This window comes from Pagrus major, chromosome 13, assembly GCF_040436345.1.
Source record: "Pagrus major chromosome 13, Pma_NU_1.0".
Lineage (NCBI taxonomy): Eukaryota > Metazoa > Chordata > Actinopteri > Spariformes > Sparidae > Pagrus > Pagrus major.
The window spans coordinates 8,773,681-8,794,518 of record NC_133227.1 but is presented as its reverse complement, the minus strand read 5'-3'; the positions used below and the strand labels follow the sequence as shown (position 1 = coordinate 8,794,518).

The window sequence follows — 20,838 nt, the reverse complement described above, 5'->3', positions numbered from 1 at the left end:
TGAGCCTGTATGCCTTATGTGCCTCTATCATCACAAACATCACATCACATCTTTGGGCAGCAGAACGAACAAAAACACCTGATTTACCTCGACGACCAGGTACCGGAAGTTGCTGAAATTGTTTTATTTTGAAAAACCGCGCCGGAAATAGGATACATTCCGGCTCGCTTGACACTGATCCGTGCGCTCTCACTCCCTCCAGCTCCTGCCACCTTGGATGCGCGCTGACTAGTGAGAAAAAGTGGACCTGTGTACCGACCGCTGGCTGTTTCTCTTTTCCATCCATGTTTTCGTCAAGAGGATGTGACTTGGATTGAATTTAAACACTAAAGTTGGATGTATTTGACCGGTGCTCATCGGTTGTTTCCTCTATTTGGTGCGACGGAGTGATGCGGAGTGGAAAGGGTCGAATTGGGGATGAAACTTGGGTTGCGCGCTGGCATGGCACGTCAGGTGTCCGCGCGCTTGGATAGAGGCAGTTTCCTTCTGTCATGGTGTCAGTATCCGCGGTGAGTTCGCCTGGAGCACCATGGAGGAAAGAAAGAGACTTTTCTTCTGTCTTCTCGTGGCGGCGCAGCTCTGCGTGAGCTCGACACAAGTCCTCAGAATCGGTAAGCGCAACAGCTGTTTACGCACGGTGGGCAGAGTTAAACCAACGTTATCTACAGGCCTATATGAGTGTCCCATTTTCATTTTGCATCATCTGTGGCCTTAAACTTTGATAGTTATCTCTTTTCCATTTCAGCTCTGTGATGTTTTGCACCCTTTTATCCCACGAAAGTGATGATTGGATTACTTCTCCTCAATACTATCGAGCTCATATCGTCAGTGAGGTGTCAGAACAGAGAAAATACAGATTGCCTGCATCAAAGGACAAACCACACTGACAACTTCACTCCTCTGCTGGTTCATTTAGTTTAGGAGATAAGAGTTGCCACCTGTCAGCCCTAATTGAGTCTAAAAAGCAAAATGAAGAAAGCAAAGGGCATTAAAAATATTCAGAAATTTGTTTTAAATCAAGGCCAAATTGAATCTTCCCTCCTTCTGAGCTGTTAATTAAAACACTCTTCGTTGTTAATCCATTATCACTTTCTGCGAAAATAAAGGAAAACAAATTAAAAAATTCAGACTCAATATAATCATGTAAACTTTCTGTGGATGGTCTTTAAAAGAATCATCTAAATTTAATTAGGATTTTCAGTCACACTATAGAAGAGTACATGTGCTTCACTACACACACCCCAGACACACAAACAGCTGCAAGTAATAGATTATTGATTCCTCCCAGATTTTCCCCACATCAGAGACTCCTGTTCGGGGGCATTCTCATTCAAAGTATGTCCCCCAGCAGCTGATCTTCACACACGCTGAAACCTCTCCATCACTGAGACGGATGAGTCGTTGCCAGCGAGGGCGATGCAATCATCCTCAGTCCTGCTGTAGTAGGTTGTGTAGTGGAGTTAAGAGCAGGGAGAGGACTTCACCTGCTTGAGTAGACACCACTGGTGGTGGTGGTGGTGGTGGTGGTAAAGCGCTGTGGGCTGTGTTCATTATCAAAGCGTCTCACTTTCAGGCTTTGAATCAGACCCCAGTGTGGATCTAATTGGCTGAATACATTGAGGATTGGGGTCATTGCCACCTGTTTTTAACTTGGAGAGTTCTTCAGAGGTTTACATACATACAGTGCTGGTGCAGGATTGGGTATGTTTCAAAGTGCACATCTTCTTTTATGCTAGATATTTTAGGTATATGATAATGATGGTTGATATGTTGACACTTTATATTTCTTTATGTTTCTGTTTCTGTGCTGATGATCTGGTTAGGTTAAGGCACAAAAATCACTTGGTTAGAGTAAGGAAAAGACCGGTTTTGCACTCATCAGAATGACCCCGTTTTGTTGGCACAATCGCAGCTTGAAATTGTCCCGAAGTCTCCTTAAAAATACCAGGTCATGAACATATAATGCGATTGTGATGTGACACGTTTTATCGAAATGTCAATATGGTACAGAGGCCTATGACTGTTGTTGATGATGATGATGATTGGCAGAAAACTGCCAACATGTTAAGTGGCAACTGAGCTGCTTACAACACAACAATCAAACTTAATTATGAGAGATTTGATTGTTTTGGTGTTTTACACAACAGAATGGAGTAATTTGTAGGCTATAGACAAAAAAGAAATGAACTAACCGAGTGAAGAAACAATAGATTACATGTCAAAGACATCTATGTCTTGTGTTGCAGAGATGTCTACTGAAGTCAGCGTGCTAACCAGCTAGCCGAGGTGGCAGTGCGGGCAGACTCCTGTCAGCTAATAGGGCCACCTAGCGCCACGGCTAACTTGCCAATGGCAGCTAGTTGCTACAGCCAGATATAGCTACAGCAAAGGGTATACTGAGCAGCATTAAGTGATGTGTTGCCATCTATAGTTTTAGAGCTATGTTTGATTTCTTACAAATGATCCCTTATTTGAGAATTTAAGAAGAGCAGATAAATATGAAAACACTTCTGCACATGCATCATTCTGCACACTGAAAATCAATCGTTTTAAGTGAAGTAACAGTAGATAAAACACATTTTTGATTGGAGGGGGACTTTAAAGACCTTGCAGAAGTTATGTCGATAGATCTGTGGGAGTGAGACGGCAGACATGCTGTATTCACCAATATTGATTATATCTAATAAGCTATAATTCTACATATCTTTGTAAAACTTTGTTTTTTCCCCCAAACAGAGTATTAGAGGACTTCTATTAGGCTGTATGATGCCTTGGTGTTAGATCTTTTTAGCATGGGCAGCATTTGTTCATTTTAGCCTGTGAAGTCCACATTTGCACATGCACATGCAGGGGGTGTCTGATCTAGAGTTTAGCTCTGGGTCACACATTAATATTCAGGACCATTCAGGACCAATAAGTTCAAGCTTCAGCTCAGACACCGTTGAACAACGCGATGCCCGAAATTCACACAGGAATTACACACACAGACACTATCTGTGTCTGTGAACTGCAAAGTTTGGCTCCAGGTGTCTCTTTCTGTTAAATGGAGTTGCTTGAGTTAAGTCCGAGGTTTAGCCTGCATTTATTAAAAGGGTACCTGCTTAATTTTATTCATTCATTAGTTGCTTTCTCTCCAACAAATGGCCATTAAAAAACGAATGAATCTCTCCACAGCCAAATTGCCAGAGTTTTGGAAAGTTGGCCCGTACTTCTGTCGAAGATATACACGCAGATAAACTGTGGAATTGGCTGCCTCAGGAGCTGGATCGTTTATCATGCTGGCAGAAACCCAGGACTTTTGGTTGTGAGGAGGGAGAGGGAGCTGTAGTTTGTCGTGGAATCGCATCGTATACATTGTTATTCATTTGTATGTATTGATCCTGCGGTCTCATGAGTCTTTTCTTGTGATGTGCAGATTGATTTCAGGCTGGTGAGTAAAACAGAGTCACTTGCAGACACCCTTTTTTCTCCGTCTGATTTAGTGCCACCTGTGTCTGTCTGACTTGTGAGCACAAAAACCTGAGAGAGACTCAACCTGAAAGGAAGCTGTGGGTTTTTTTTGTCAACTTTAACACGTACCGCTGTCATGGTAACCAGTTCTAAAACTTGCAAATTACAGCTAATAACCTCTTTTTTTGGCTCTCATTTGAGTGCTAATGCAAAAAAAAGGTGTCAGCTTCTTAAATATTAAAGGATAAGTTCACCCAAAAATGAAAACTCAGTCATTATCTACTCAGCCTCATGCTGATGTTAATGTAATAGCAACAACAAAAATAAATAAAATGGCTCCATGCAGCTCTCTGGTTGCCCTGAGATCCCAGATTGATTTGAAGAGACGTTATTTACACTCTTTTTAAAGCTAAAATCTTCACTGTAGTTGCGAAGCTAAGAGTGTTAGCTGAAGTGGGGGCACAAGCTTGATGGGAGGGTGTAAATCATTTCTTTTTAAATCACTCTGAGATCTCAAGGGGCTCGTGAAGACCTGGATTACGCCGTACAAGCTGGGTGGAGCCATTTCAGGTTGTTGATCAGTTGTTTTTTTTTACGTCTCCATCTACTTCAGCTGTTAAGGAGAATGCTGCATTGCTGTTTTGTTGTGAAGCTCCAGAAATGTTTTGTGGATGACAAATTTTCATTTTTGGGTGAATTTGTTGTTGTTAAGTTGTTGTGATTCTGTCAAAAAGCCATGCTTTAGACTTATACTTTTTTTTCTAAAGCATTTTATACTCTCGATTTTGTATAAAATGATTCATTATGTACATCATTCTCACTTATAGAAGCGCTCCTTTTGGTCCCCTTGCGGTCTGTCTCAGTTATTTATGTCTCTGTTTTCCTTTTTTCGTCTCCTCTGGCATTCCTGATTGCACATTTGCCTTGTTTGCCATTTGTATGGCTCCTTGATTTGTTGTCGGGAACAAAATGTTTCCCCTGTGTTTTTTCAACCGTGGTGCAGTGAAATGTCATTCAGTTTGACACCTGAGACCCCCATTTTTTCTTTTTTTTTTACCCCTCCCGGATGCATTTCCTCCTGCCTGCGGCTGCATCACCTCTCCGAAGTGCACATCAAGCCTTGTTTCCAGAGAGACACAGATGGCTGTAGTTTCTCACCGTCAACAAAAAGGAGAACTCTCTTACATGTCCAGCTCAGTGATCCTTCAGAGCTGTTAGGAAGATTTGTTCTGTCTCAGGTACTGAGTGGCAGTTTGTGTAGCCCTCCACTGAAATAAAAGGTGAATCATGATGTCTTATTTCCACCATATGGAGGTCACAGAGTCCAATGTGAAGAAGAAAGGATTCTTCTTGTATTTCCCTCCTCTTGCTGAAAGTATGAAAATAAGTGCAACATGCTGATACAGTGATTGGGAATAAAAAAAAAACCTGCGTGGCAATTAAATGTCCCATTTTTAATCAAAAATGTGTAAATCGAGCCTCCCCACAACTGAGGCAGTCTGATTGCTTTAATGAAGAAAAAGCAATGTGCAACACAGCATATTAAACCTCCCTCTGTATTTATATATGCACACACACCTCTATGCAAATGGCAGGTTCGCCAACACCTGCTCTGCAAGTCAGAAACCATTTGTTTGAAAAAGGACAAATACCATAAAACATTGTTAGATAACACAGATCTCACACAGACATTAATCACCACTGACGCAAATGGAAAGACTTGTTAATACCCATCCTCAGTTGACCATAATGAGCCGCCCTGTGTTTTAAGCAGCTTGAGTGTGCTTATATTTTATGCAGATGAAATCTACCTGCAAACCCCAGTCGCATGTTAAAAGGCATTTATGGAGTCCCGTGGGTCGCCTGAAACTTTTAACGCTCGTTTATGCTGTCTTGTAGGTCAGACTGATGTGTGTTCCCGAGGCAAATTATTCCTCATTATTTGTGATCTGAATGAATGCTTTTAGAGCTCTGATGTGCATCAATTCATTTGTTCGGGAGGATAAAAAAACCACCTTGTTTTTAAAAAAAAATGCTATTTTTATGACTGCTGTAGTCACAATAGAGTTCAAGAAGTTATGGCGCATGACTAGCGTGAGACGTAATTATTTGTAATTAAATAGTGAAGTGACGGATGGGTGCTGTGAGATTCTCCATGCACGCGCACACACACACGAGCAGCAAACATCTTCATCAACCGGTGCGTCGGTGAGGAGATTGATCAGGTTTGCGTGACAGATTGGCACAAAGCTCAGATTCGCTGTTCAGCACCTTGTTTTATGTTTTCCTCCCGCCACAGCAGGCAGGTAAATCTCTCGCATCCATCTGCTGTACTGTAACACATAATCCACATTTTTATGCCACAGTTTTCCTCCAATTACAGCGATGTACCTGATAATCACAGTAGTCGCAGAAGAAATGGCAATTTTATGTTAATGGCGTAATGGTTCTTGATTATAATTACTAATTGGCTGCTGTTGCATTTACAGGGATTTATCTGTGACCAGGACGCCTTCTGAGTGCCTGTGTTTTGTGTCATGAGTCTTTGCACTGGAACTCTTTGTTCTGTGTTACTACTAAACAAAACTTCTGTATATATATATTTTTTTAAAAGTATAACCTGGGGAAATCATCGTCATCTTTTGATAGCAGCAGAAGAGACGGGAAACTGAACAAACAGACCAAAGTGGTCATAATTGGATTCAGTCTGAGCAAACGGCTGCAGGATCAGCATGGGAGCAAAAAACTTGCCTTTTCATGCCGAGGAAACCAACTTGAGAAATGTAACTACAAGACTGACAATAATTTGTCCATTGATTTTTTCTTTTGTTGTCCGTCATGAGTGATGTGAATTGACTCATCCATTTAAACCTCCATGACTAGCTCTTAAAGCCTTTTTATTTCCTGCCCTTTCACACTACGGGAGCAATTACGCTATACTTCCATTTCATCTTGCCTCTGAGTCCACGCTTCACATCTTCCGCACCCGGATGACAGAATGTTGATGAGGAGTTTCGGGGCAATTTCAGAAGTCTGTCTGAACAGCATTGTTTCTTCAAAGCCTGCTGACAGCTGGTCCATGCAGTGATGTTGTGTGGGGCCTTCGGTCCCTGTACGGTTAAAGTCAGAAGCGTGGAGGAGCGGCTACCTTTTGAATCTGTATGACTTTCTCCCCATTTTGATAAGAAAAAGGTGTCTAGAATAATGCTTAATGCCTCGGAGGAAAATTCTGATTGTTCATCTTGGAGCACTTAACATTCATCTTCATTTGCATGCTTCTGTGGGAATTCCAAATTAATTCTCCGCTCGTAGAATATTAAAGCTGCAGGCACTGAAATTACAAATATTATCTTTTATCGTGGACATAATGTATTTATGGCTTTGTTTATGACTGGGAGATTTGATTTGCATAGAAAGAACCATCTGAATTGACCCTCATTAAGTCAGGCCATTTGCTGTAATTTCAGATTGTGCAGACTGTTGTGCTGCTTTGTTCAACCAATATATATTAATGTCGCCGACTTCTCTGGGTTACTGGAGACTCACACACCTGTTTTTGTGCATCCTGTCCCTGTCTGGCTTATGTGAATGGGATGCAGACGGAGTTTTATCTGTTGCTGAGGACTTATTTCTCATTCAGTCCTGTCCTTATCTGGGGTTGACAATTGAGATATCAGGTGTTCACATCAGCTAGTCACATCTGTCCAACAGCACAGCCTACCTCCACTTCCCCACCGTCACCACATGGCTTCGCAGATTCAGCTTCATCATTCCATCAGTCTATTGGTCTCAGCAGAGTCATCAGCCACCACCACCACCTCCAGTGTCTGGACTCCACAGGGGGATTTATCTTACTGCTGCTCAGGGCAGACGGCCCTTAATCACAAAATCTCCCCGTAGAGTCTAAGAGCCAAAGACTTTCTGCCAAGATTGTATTATCATGTATCATCTGCTGCAATAAGCATTATCTTTACTGCACTGACTGGTCTGATAATAACTAACTAAAAAACTAAAAATCTAACACCTTTACAAAGTGGTTGTAAGTTTCCTCTGCCTTTATTAATGATTAACACTTCTTTTTGGTAACTCATGGGTTAACAGCTTGTGAAAAAATCCCTTTGATTGATTAGGCATGCTGATTAAAACTAGTAACTTACTAACATTATAAAATGAAGACATGATGGCTTAGACAAAAGTAAAAAAACGGAGTATTGCTATATAGCTGCATTAAAATGAAAAGGGTATGCTAAGTACGTTTTACAACCTGGAAAACCAAAACGTGTTCTCATTATACAGTAATTTATAAAGCATTGCTAATCCACTTAATAAGTTTAACTTTACAAACCGTTCACAAAGAATGCTTAATTAGAAAAGGGTTCTTCTAGTATCAAAGAAAGTGCATCCAGGGCATGAACTCACTGCAGTGGTTCACACAGCTGTTGGGAATTGGGATATTTGTATATGTACGTCAATACTGGTCAGACTCTACTTGACATTACACATCCTGCGATGTGACTATTGCACATGCGCACATTGCAATGCTGATGCTGAAACAATATATTGTGCAGCCCTATCACAGAGGCCTTGATGTTATTTCCTGTGTTAGTATTTTCTTGTATTTAATAAAATATAAGCAAATTCACCAGTGCTAGTAGTTGCAGAGTGCATACAGTATGCAATGGCAGATAGACGTGTTTGATTTGAATCACAAGTCCAATAATAGGGAGACATAATTACCACATTTTCTAATTTCTATTTGATCCTATTTCACTTTGTCAAGCGCTTTTATGTTCCACTGATATCTTACATCATGAATTTTCAATATCCAGTGTGCAGCTGCCTGTAAACTTACGCACACTGATAATACTACAAGATGCTGTGGAGGGACACAGTAAATGGCACATCGTCACTGACAAATCTGACAGGCAAATTGACCGTCTTGCTTTATCAAGTTAGTGTTGGCATTTTGAAAGGCTTTCATTTAATGTTAACCAAAGGTGGCAGAATTGTTCAACCCTCACAGGAGCACTGAATCACTCTGTTATCTGCTGCAGCTACAGTGTTTGTTCACATTAGCACTGACAGGCAGTCTCTTTGTCTTTTCTCTCCATCCAGGTGGTATTTTCGAGACCCGGGAGAGCGAGTTAGTGAGTATGGACGAGCTGGCGTTCAAGTTTGCTGTAAATAACATAAACCGCAACAAGACGCTAATGCCCAACACCACTCTCACTTACGACATACAGAGGATCAACCTGTTCGATGGCTTCGAGGCTTCAAGAAGAGGTGGGAAAATTATTATTATTACAGCTATGCTAAGCCATAACAACATAATCACCTAAATTATTCATGTGTCCTTTATGGATAGATAACTGCCCTGAAAAAGTTAATGGCCCAGTGTGTAGGACTGAGGGGGATTTAAGGGCAGAACTGGAATATAACAGTGAGAGAAATGGATTTCAGATTCCTGACTATGTTTTCATTAGTGGAATACAGATAATAAATATATTTCCTGGCCATGCTCAGTGATGACAACATAATGTTAATCTCCTGAATCATTCATGTGTGCTTTCTGGATGGAAAACTCTCAAAAAGTTAATGGTCCATTAGGATTGAGGGGGATTTAAGAGCAGGAATGGATTATAATATTGAGAGAACTTGGATATAATATTCATACTTATGTTTTCATTAGCAGAATTTAATGATATATGTATTTCATAGCTTGCTAAGTTGGCTAACGTTAAATCATTTCTGTGTCCTTTGTGGACAGTCAAGTGCTCTGAAAAAGTTAAGCTAGCACCTCCAGAATAAAAGTAAAATGAGAACTTACAGCGGCTGTAATTTTAAGGTGATTCTTGGGATAGCCTATTTTACTATTTTCTCTTACCTTACAGAGTGGGACAACTTAAGTCATGTAATTTTTAAGGTCTCCAACCTACATTTGCCATGAAAGATAGTCTTTCTGTCTGATGTAAAATAGCACAGAATGGAAATACTCATACTACAAGTTTTCAATGTAATTTGGTTGTGAAACACTTTTTTAAATATGTTCGTTCAAGTCAATCAAACCTGTATTCAACATCTACTTTCTGTTGCTTTTTGCCACCAGTGTGTGACCAGCTGGCTCTCGGGGTGGTTGCCGTGTTCGGTCCTTCTCACAGCTCCTCGGTCAGCGCTGTTCAGTCCATCTGCAACGCCCTCGAGGTCCCTCACATACAGACCCGCTGGAAACACCCGTCAGTGGACAACAAGGACACCTTCTTCATCAACCTGTTCCCCGAGTACACCGCCATCGCCAGGGCCATCCTGGACGTAGTGACTTTCTTCAAATGGAGGAAGTTGACGGTGGTCTACGAGGACAGCACGGGTAGGGCCAACTGTTCTTTTAATCGGTCAGATTGCTGTTGTGACTTTCAAAACTGTTTGAACAAAACTGATTAGTTAAAACAGACAAAGTGAAGATAAACCCACAGGATTTAGTCAGCCTTTCATGTTGTAATGAAAACAGACTTGCAGAAGAGAAGTAGAATCAAACTGAGTTAAAGCAGGATGTTTTTAAGGAAGAATAAGTCATCCTCATGTGAATATGAGGATCAAACAGACAGAGGGGCTTATTTGACTGGGCTACAACAGAACAATTCAGCCCAGTAATCTGTGTAAACTGTGATATACTGTAGTGATATAGACCAGGAACACACAATATCAACTTAATCGCCGTAATATTACCATCAAAAGTCCCAGATTATCCTATTTGGATTTCAGTGTTTTCCTGAATATCTGCAGTGATAACTGACTGTAGATGGCATTTTGCTTATGATGTTATTCTCCACTGCATTTTTTGATATCAACCATAACAGTGCATGACATTTAAAGTGAAGAACTGAGAAGCGGAAGAGGTCAAAAGTGCCGCCTTGTGTTTTCTGGACCTTACAATGTATTCATATGTCAGGGTTATAATTACTCACAAGATGCAATCCCACCGCCTGCGACAGTCACCTTTCTCGTGTTGGCCAGTGAACCCAATCTGTGACAGGGCACGAGTGCCTCGTATCGAACAGCTGCCAGTATCCCTGCCCTCTGACTTTAAGCCAAACCACAACGCTGACGGCCAGAAATCCAGCCGAGTCCCATGTAGAGGCGATCCGGAGAGTATGAAATACTGCTGTTGAAATGTCAAAGTTTATCGATTTTTTCAAACCTTTTTTAATTCGATCTGATTTTTATTTTCCTGAAATGTCACGCAGAGACACGCCTGCACAATTACACACTGTTTTCGTGTGCACACGCGTACAGGACGCAGGAATGTTGGGTGACATGTACAGACTGTAGAAAACAGGTGTGTGTTTGTCTGCCCTGAGGTGTTTTAAAACAAAGGAGACTCTAAGAAGAAGATGTAAGAATTTAAGCAACCAGTATGGTGATGCAGTAGGAAGCCAATCTCTCAGTGAAAGGAAAGTGTTCCAAGTTCCCCCCCGTTGACGTGACCTCAAAACCCTGAACTTCAGCAGTCATGTCCTGCCTCTGGCCCTGTACTATGTCCTTCCTGCTGCAGAGAAACGGGGAAAACAAACAACAACAAAAAAGTCTAATTTGCAATTTTTTTAGGTCTGATGCGGATGCAGGAGTTGATCAAGGCTCCGGCAAAGTTCAACCTGAAGATCAAGATCCGCCAGCTGACCCCGGGGAACCAAGATGCCCGACCGCTGCTTAAAGAGCTGAAGAAGGACAAGGAATTTTTTATTCTCTTTGACTGCTCCTATCGCATGGCAGCGGAGCTCCTGAAGCAGGTTTGTACAGGGAATGATCTAAGTGACTCTTAATTAGTTGGTTCTGCTGATTTTACAACACATTTGTGAGTCTTTTGGGGCACAACACCTTTGATGACACAATGTCTTTTTACGTTGCAGGAAATCATATGAAATCTATTACCTTGTTTATGAAGGCTTATATTGCGATTTCAGCCATTTAAGGATATGATAAGGAAAAGTTGTTGAGTTGAGCTCTTCAGGATGAAATAGCATTTCCCTTATTATTGACATATTATGAAATGGTCCACAGCTTGTTTCTCTTTGGAAAAAGCTAATTTAAACGTATAAAGTGAATTATAATATTTGATGAATTTGAAACAGACATGCTGACAAATGCATTTGCATCTATCTATTCTTGTGTGCATTAATTCCAACATCCTTGACGGAGAGAAACGTGTTATTTTATCGTGTTAACGCCACACGTTTGTTTCCTTTGTAACTAATGTTAGATTCATTAATCATTTCTGTTCTTCTTTGTGTATAGTGACACCAGCCGTCTTGAATGTCACAAAATAAATTAACTGAAAAGTGTAAATGTAGAACATATTTGATGACTCTCCGTGAAAAAACAACCAAAACACTTTGTTATTCAAGTTGTGGCACAGGAGAACTCATCATATTGAAAATGAGCAACATGGCACGGCATTTTCTCTTATTGCTTTTTTTCTTCATGTCTTTTTGCAGCTTTCATCAATGGGAATGATGACCGAGTACTACCATTTCTTTTTCACGACTTTGGTAAGAAAAATGCACAGTTAAGGTTGTTGTATGGGGACACACCAAGCAAAGTAAAAACCAAGCTCATTTTGGCCTTGAACTGGTCTTGTAAATTGACCGTTGCCGTGGATCATCATCCAAAAAAAAAGCTGATAAAGTAACACATAACTAGAGCTTCAATCTCTCTGCTTCTCCTTCTCTACAGGATCTGTTCGCCTTGGACTTGGAGCCGTACCGCTACAGCGGGGTCAACATGACAGGCTTCAGACTGCTGAATGTTGATGACCCTTGGGTGGCCTCCACGATGGATAGGTGGGCCATGGAAAGACTGCAGGGTCCCAAACAAGAGAGTGGCCTGATGGATGGGATCATGACTGTGAGCCTTGTACTTTTATTTCTTACTACAGAGCAATAACAATACAAACACCTGCTCTGCTGAAAGCCAATGATGCACATTTGCATGCTGCCTGCACATTTGCACACAATTGTAAACTGCAAACATCTGCTCACTTGTAAACCTTTTTAAGAGGCGTCTTTCAGTGTGATTTGACTGTTAAAGTTGTATTCGTTCCATCATTATATTTATACTGTATCCTGTTTACCTTTCTAATGGCACAATCTTCCTTAAATAACCTTTACATTTTTATCTTATTGCCTTTCGTCTGGATGTCTTACTGTGTTTAAAACTGATCTGTAGTTGTGTACTCGACATGGGTTTTTGAGTGTAGTGTGAGATCCCATCAACATCTTCCTCCCGCTGGCTCCTCCACAGACAGACGCAGCCTTGATGTACGACGCAGTGTTCATGGTGGCCGTCGCGTCCCAGCGGGCCACTCAGATGACGGTCAGCTCCCTGCAGTGTCACCGCCACAAACCCTGGCGCTTCGGCCCGCGCTTCATGAACCTCTTCAAAGAGGTCAGTGTCAGAGTCGCAGAGAGCTGAAACCTCTGTTACATCACCAGCAATGACTTGAGAAGCTCCTGTTGCTTTTAGCTTGACCACCATGCATTTTTGATGATTTCGGCGTGTTTCGAACAGGCTCTCATGAGCGCAAGATCCTTCATGTAAATGCATGTCTCTGGCAAATTCACCAAAACCGGATGTCAGATCATTTCATGCGATATGTTACTTAATTGGTCCCCTCTGACAGACCACGCTTTGCTTCTGAAAGTACACAACATGAAAATGTACGGTATTTATGTACTTATAAGTTGCAAGCATGTGGCCCAGCCCGACTGTCAGGCGTGGATGCCTACAGACAGAAATGAGGCCTTTGATGCACGAGTGTTTTGATCTCTTAAGTCTTAAATCCAGCAGAGGACCGTTGCCTGCCATGGAGAGGGAACATTATCATTCAATCCCCTTACTCATATTTTCCTCTCCTCTCCCTTTTTTCTTTGCATCTCAGCGTCTCTCTCCTCTTCAGCTTTTCGTTTTGTTTGCCACCGCCCATCCTTTGAAGCATCTGTCCTCCTGTGCTATTCATCACTAGATAAGAACCTTTTTGACTGCAAGAACCAGGGATATATCTCTCACACGGCACTCAATTAAAAACCATTTCTGACAAGAGACAGAAAATGAGGACACAGCTTTCGTTTCAATGGCTGAAATTAAATCCTGGGCACTATAACCTGTGCGTTCTCTTTGTCTCCCCTAGCTATTGTAGCACACAATATTCAGTTTTATATTGTGTTTTAAATGTCTGTGGACACATTTTTGTTATTGAATGCACATCATTTCATGACAGAAAACACAGAAAAGAGGTTAACATCATGGATTTTAAATGTTGGCACCAGGAAAACGTGTTTTTTGTTTTTAAAGATACCACTTCTTCAAAATGGCTCCACAGCAGCAAATGTTTCTTCACTAAGAAAAATGATGCAGGAAGACTCATCAATTTCCTGTCATGGAGAACTTCCTTCTGGCTGTCCAGAATTGAGAGAGACAGAAAAAAAAATCTATTTTTCGATTTTTACACGAGAACTAAACTTAATTTTCTATTGTGCCATGCCTGTGACTGTGTAATAGCCTCATTTTAGCCTCGATAACAAATTCCACTTGTTCAGCTCCACTTGTTTAAGACTTTCTTGTTCCAAAGGGAAATCTGGCTTTCAGTGATACATAAATTCAACTTAATACTCAGCATGAATAAGGTAGCGGTGGCTTGATATGTAACATGGCACGACTCATGTTTGAATATATGTTAATGTGTACCTCTGTTGCTCTCTCTCAGTATTAAGCAAAGGAGAAGAAAATACGTTTTTTGATTCACATCAAAAAGAGGAAATTGGTAAATTATCTCACTTTGGTTACAGTTGTTGTCTTCTAGAAAATCAGTTATATGTCAGTCATGACTTTGGAAATATATTCTAATCTGCAGTTACTCAAGGTCGAAACTCCAAACTCCACTTTGCAACTCAACAAATCACCTCTCGCGAGATATACGTAAGAGCAAGGCTTCTGAGGATTTGTTTCTTTAACATTGTTTAAGAGTTGTTTAGAGTTGGCAATTAGAATAACCAACTCAGCCTGCTAGTGGCAAAAACACGTTATTTTGACAGTCGGAGTTGCCCCAAAGGATTACGCTGAGGTGATCTACTGAGGCGGACCATTACACTAGAGTGCTAGCAGCTAGCTTTTACTCAAAATGACCTTTAATATGCGTAACTTTAAACCATAATATAACCATAAAATTAATCTGTATCATTCGGTACAGTTGGTCATGAACATCGAAATTGACGATAGAGACCAAAACTGTTTATTGCACCAGGCTGTAAAATTGTTTATTTCTGGTGTAAAGTTGGGGATTTTAATATTGGGGTCGATTGGGATTGACTTGCCTTTTTGGCCGTTCAAGAAACTGCACTTCTGTGTTGGCTTCAAATTCAGCCACGGAGGTTGCAGCTTGGTCTGCAGACAGCCAGGCATAATTAGAGAAGACATTTAGGTCTGTAGCCATGTTGGAAAAATACTACAGCTTGTAAAATATACTGGTTAGATGACCTGTGAACGCTGTAGTATACAGATGTGAAAATTACAGGGAAAAGCTAGTAACTACTGTGTACAAAATGCATGCATGTTAACATACATAAATACATAATAATAAATCCTTTTGCATTGGTATACCAACTCAAATTAACTAATTGAATATCTCCACTGTAAATGGAAGAATAGGAATATGCATGCAAACGTAGATAGTAGCAATCACGAGCATAAACCTTCATGCATATGGAGATTGTACCACTGAACAACCTGTACACATCTCTCAGTTTTCACCTGAAGTTGCTCCGGTGAGTCCTCCAGCTGTCTGTAAACACGCACCTCATCTGGCTGCCTCTGGATCCCCCTCACTTCCCCTCCAGGGTCCTGACTCTGCTCCGCAGCTTCAGTAAAACTCCACACTGAACTCAATCGGCCTTTGAGACTATCTCCCACTTCTCTCTCCCTCTGCATCTGTTCTCCGTAGGCACAGTGGGACGGACTGACAGGGCACATTGTTCTTAATAAGACGGACGGCCTGAGGAGAGACTTTGATTTGGACATCATCAGCCTCAAAGAGGACGGTACTGCCAGGGTGAGCACAGAGGCCGGGAACAGCCAATTACACCACTCTCATGCTGCTTCCATGCTGGCTGATTCATTCCATTAAGGCGTGTGTGTGTGTGTGTGTGTGTGTGTGTCTGAAAGAGAGTGAGCTACTGTAGAGATTTTGTGTCCTATAATCCATCCCCACGTTTATTTTTTTGGTTTAAATTTATCCGGTCATGAATATCAATAATGCTGCAACAACTGATTATTTCTCTCCACACTGTGCTTCATCTTGCACTCTTCACATTTTCAAAAGGGTGTTGTGGAGGCCGGCAGCCGCCTCACGAAAAGGTGGATCAAGGTTTGTGCAAGTGCCATGTTTGGTCCGAGCCCTTGTTGTTAACCTCCCCCCTCTCTCTCCCCTCTTTTCTCACTCAGTATGCCACGCACCTTCCTGCTCCCTGCCTTGTCAACCTTGTTTCTCTCCACTGGTTTTGTGTACAGCAATGCCATGTATTTGACATTTCAGTTTTCCCTGTGTTTGGGTCCAGTCATTGCTGCAATGTCTGACACTTGTCAAAACTTTTGTCAGCAGTGGTTGAAAAGTTATTTTATATTCCTTTGTTAAAGTAGACATAACAGTGCTTCAGTGAAAAGTTCGTCCTACAGTTTCACTTAATGTAATGTCGCTCAGTTTCCACAGCCGACTGTGGCTGTTAGTAATACAAAAAAACCCCTAAATTTATCCGACCGATCCTTCATTTTTGCAGAGACTTGTCAGTTCGCTACTTATAATGTGCTGCTCTATTAGACTGTCTTCGTACTTTCATGGAAATCATACAGGCCAGAAGTATTTAATTGCAGCCAGGAGGGATCCAGTTAGCAGAGGAGATGACAGCTTAAGTCAAGACTTGCTATTAAGAGGAGCAGATGTCCTTTGACTGACGCTGTGTATAATAAGAATGAGATGATATAAGATTTTATCACTCACAATATGTTGATTGTGGTGAATTTTTCGTTATCGGGAGAATCGGTAATCAAGATAATCGGGAATATCCTCACATGAATGACTTGAATGACTAAGTCACAAAAAAAAGACGAGTCCTATAAGTGATGTTGATGAAGGTTCTCAGTCATCCAGCTCATGGTAAATCTAGGTGCTGTATCGTAGGCAACTGGACTTGTTTCATTTTCGTTTCACCTCTCATCCAAGAGGCTTCTTCAGTTCTAACTAACTGGAGGGGAGCTGCAGGCTTTTAAAATCTGTGGTGGTGTGACCTTACAGAGTCGTTAAGGACACGTGTGAGCTCTGAGTTTCAGAGTTGTTAGGGCCACTTGTGGGTTGTTGACCCAACCGCCCCTCGTGTGGGTTGCTTGTCTAGGTGAGCCCAGGTGTGAATGGTTGTTAAGATGTCTGGGGAGGGAACTCAGTACTACATTGTAGGTGGGTGATAAGTAATGTTTTAAGCCACCTCCTCTGTTCAAAGACATTCATTCCAGTTTGACATAGATGAATTCCTTTACTCCTCTTTCAAACTATCTTTCTTCTCCGGCCAAGATGTTTACATTGTTGTCCTCAAAGGGATGATTTTTCTCCTTCAGATGTAAGTGGACAGCAGAGTCTTGACCTGAGGAGTTGGACCTCCTGTGTTGTGCCATTTGTTTATGGAGAGGTTGTTTTGTCTCCCCAATGTACAAACCTGTGCAGTCCTGGCTGCACTGAACTATAAGTGATGCAATAAAAATATTTGTTACCTAACAAAATGTAAGGTAAAATGATTCCAGTATGCTTTTGTGCAATTTTAGTTTTTATTTTATGTTTTCAAGAATAATTTGATGATCATCAGGGTAATATCGTGAATTGCAATAATGTTGGACAGGATAATCGTGACATGACATTTTCACATTTCATGGTTGTTCACCAATTAAGGACAACAAATCCAATGATCCCACGCTTCTTCACGATGTCATCAAGTGACATACTCTGCCTCTAAGTTAAATTTTAGGAGCTGAATTATACCACCTGTGTTCTTCTTAATTTATGGCTCTTAATTTAGTCTCACAAACTACACTGTGAATACGTAAGTGCAAACGGAATATTCTTTACTCAGTACCTCTGCTTGTCACCTTGAAACCAATTTGATGAGTGATAGAGCGAATGTTAAATTAATTCATCCCCTTAAACACATACTTTACTGTCAGACGTTGGCAAAGTTCTTCCTCTCTGTCCGTCTCAGATGTCAGACAGACAGGTGTGTAGGCAGGCAGCAGCTGTCAAGGTGCAGAAGCAGTGATTTATACTGTAATTTTAATTCCATTCAGTACTTTCAGCCTTCAGAAGCCTCCCCCTCCCCCAGAGGAAATAACCACAACATGGTAAGAAGTTCACATAAAACGCTCCACTTTACGGTCATGAAAAATGAATTATCAGTCCGTTGCAGTCGCGTTAGTTCTCGGGCACTGGAGTGTTAAATACACTCTGAAGAGGATGATGGGGCTAAACAAAGTGAAAGTCTCCTGGGGAATAAAGTATTTTCTCTTAAAGTTGTTGAATTTCTAGATGTCTTTTTTTCTTTTTTTACCCCTCTCAGCTCTCCTGGCCTTGCTTACTGTGTCTCCCTGCTCTGTCGTAACGCTTCTCCAGTCTGATTTGGTTCTGGATGGAGATGAGCTTTAGGATTCATAGATAACATTTTACTCCCAGCGCATGAGAGAGAATCCCTGTCAGTTTTTATAGCACACTTTGTTGTTGGAAGCTTCTCTGGTGCGCACGATAAATTTGCAAGGCTATACCCAGTAAATCCATGACTTAGGGTTTTAAGAGATGATGATGCTGTGCAGCCGTCCCAGGCTATATTTTAGCATTGATTTCATTGGCTTGGTCAAATTACTTTAGCACTTATACTTCAAACTGACTAATGGTGCAGTTGATATTTCATAGAGGATGACAATTTCCCAAAATAACACTGTTTTACAACATTCAACTTGAGCTAGATTATGTGGAACCGCACAAACCTTAATTCCCTCTACACTTAACAAAAATATTGTTCTTACTCGGTCCATTTATCTTTGAGATTGAGGACAATGCAATTAATTAAAAGCCAACTGCATTCACTTTGTTGCTCATCTGCAGTGTCCAGAGATAAGACAGATTTATGGAGTCCTGCAGAGAGTGCAGAGTGCCGCGGTGGAGATATAGAGTGCTTTTAGCAAGGTTATAAGTGAGCACATTTTCTGTCTGTCTGACTGGGTGAACAGAATAAGATAGAACGTAATGAGGAGTGAAAAGCATGTTATCTTTTCCAATAGGTAATCCTGCATAGCCCTTTTTCTGAAGAAGAAATTGTGAAAAAAATATGACAGTACTGCCTGTAGAGCTCAGTTTAATAAGAAGTACTGATGCGTTCAGTACTACTCATCCTCTTATGCAGTGAGTGAATGAACAGGCCTTTGTTTCTGACTAAAAATACCCAAATCCATTTCTTTTTCTGAACAGAAAAAAAGGAGGAAAGCTTCTCTCCATCACTCTCTTTATTTCTTATTTACAATGACACTGATCATTTAATGCACTTAACTTTATAGCATCACTGTCATGAGCCCCTTGACCTTTAGTCAGCTCTTAACAAGTGAGGGGATTTTAAAGCTGCCAGACGCCTGTTCTAAGCTGGTAACTGTCTGGATTATAGCGCCTGGTCCGGTGAACCAAACACTCTCATTCACAGTTATGGCCACAGTATGGAGGGCAAACACCATGTGGTCGACTATCCCCGTTACCCTGTCTAACCCCTCCCCCCTCATTCATACTGTCCCAGCTGGTGTGATTTCCAATTTGTCCCCATCCTATTCAATTAATTTTTGTCTCTTTTAATTGATTATTGGGTCTATAAAATGTCAAAAAACTAAAATGATGAAATAATAATTTCCCAAAGCCTGATGTAATGTCATCAAATGTCTTGTTTCGTTTGACCAACAGTCAAAATACCTTAAGATATATCATGAAAGCAACAAATCAACAAATCCTAACAACTGGTTACTCTGATATTTTTGCTTAAAAATGAACTTCAACTCAAATATATTCGACTATCATTATGCACCCAGGGTATCTGCAGGTCCTTAAAAAGTCTAAACGTGTCTTAAATTCAAGTCAATATTTAATATAAAGCCTCAAAAGTAATTTCATAGTCTTAAATCTGAAATTCTAATTTTTTCATCCTTCTTTTGATTTATTTTTGTCAGTATGAGTCAAGCTCTTCAGTTTGAAAGTCCACATATGCAATTTTGCAAATCTTTAAACCTAATGTAGCTTCACTGGTCCAATGCAATAATGGCTATGCATCATACAGATGTCTCTCTGTTTTAATAAAAGACATAAAAGTTTTAAGAACATACATCTCTTACTCACTAATAAATAAAATGGCTGAACATGTATCACCAGTGTCCATGTAAGGGTACATTGAAAACATCATACTGTATAATTCATACATAAATATGAAATATATTAACGACAATTACCGTGAGCACCTCTTTGACTATGTGTAGCGTTATTTTGGAGCCATATGTTCTTCTTTTGCAGCCATGTTGGTTCTGACCCATAATGCTACTGACCTATGACATCACCACAAGGCGTCACAGCGTTTCCCACAATGCTCTCAACAAAACAGGAGTCATTTTACATTGTGCATCAAATAAAAACCTTACATAAAAGGCAATACACTTTTAACCCAAAGATTTTAAGTACCATTTCAACACATTTTTTGTCAACCTTTTTGCCTTTTTAAAACCTTATTTAATATATTTTAGTCACTCTTTAATGACTTCATGAACTTGAAAAATCATGAATTTATTTACTATCTCAATGAAACTGTCTCTGACACAGTTACCTGTCTTCTCTTACTTTATACTTACACCTACCTGTTGGCAAAATGTCGATAAACCTGCATGGGACCACAAATATACTGCTTACCTGCAATGCTGAAAAAGAAAAAAACCCCAATGTTTTGTGCAAAAATCAGTCTTAAATTTGGTTCAAAATTATCTTGAAAAGGTCTTAAAAAGCATTAAAAAATAAATGTCTGATACCTGTCGACACCCTCTGCACAAACAGTTATTAACAACAGTTATTGTAATTTCTTATTTTTATGTTTCAGTACACAGCATTCAAACTTGGACTTCTTTCTGCTGTCTGTGAGACTTCCAGTATTTCAGATTCAAGCAACGATACATAAATGTTAACAGATGTCCGAGCAAACCCACAGCTGTGATTCACCATAAAGAAAGTGTAGCCTTCACATTTGTCATCAAAAACTGTTTTGTTGTTTGGGCTGCACAGTGTGTCTC

The 20,838-nt window shown here is 40.6% G+C and overlaps 1 protein-coding gene across 1 annotated transcript in view; it reads left to right on the top strand.

Annotated features, from left to right (window-relative positions):
• Positions 1-529: 529 nt before the first annotated feature.
• The window catches only part of grik1a (glutamate receptor, ionotropic, kainate 1a), a 35,280-nt gene continuing 14,971 nt past the window's right edge, over positions 530-20,838 (top strand). The window contains exons 1-9 of the mRNA XM_073478838.1: positions 530-611; positions 8,566-8,733; positions 9,557-9,814; positions 11,053-11,234; positions 11,940-11,993; positions 12,178-12,348; positions 12,745-12,888; positions 15,440-15,547; positions 15,818-15,862. Coding sequence (XP_073334939.1) covers positions 530-611; positions 8,566-8,733; positions 9,557-9,814; positions 11,053-11,234; positions 11,940-11,993; positions 12,178-12,348; positions 12,745-12,888; positions 15,440-15,547; positions 15,818-15,862 — 1,212 coding nt within the window. The remainder of the gene's footprint in view (positions 612-8,565; positions 8,734-9,556; positions 9,815-11,052; positions 11,235-11,939; positions 11,994-12,177; positions 12,349-12,744; positions 12,889-15,439; positions 15,548-15,817; positions 15,863-20,838) is intronic.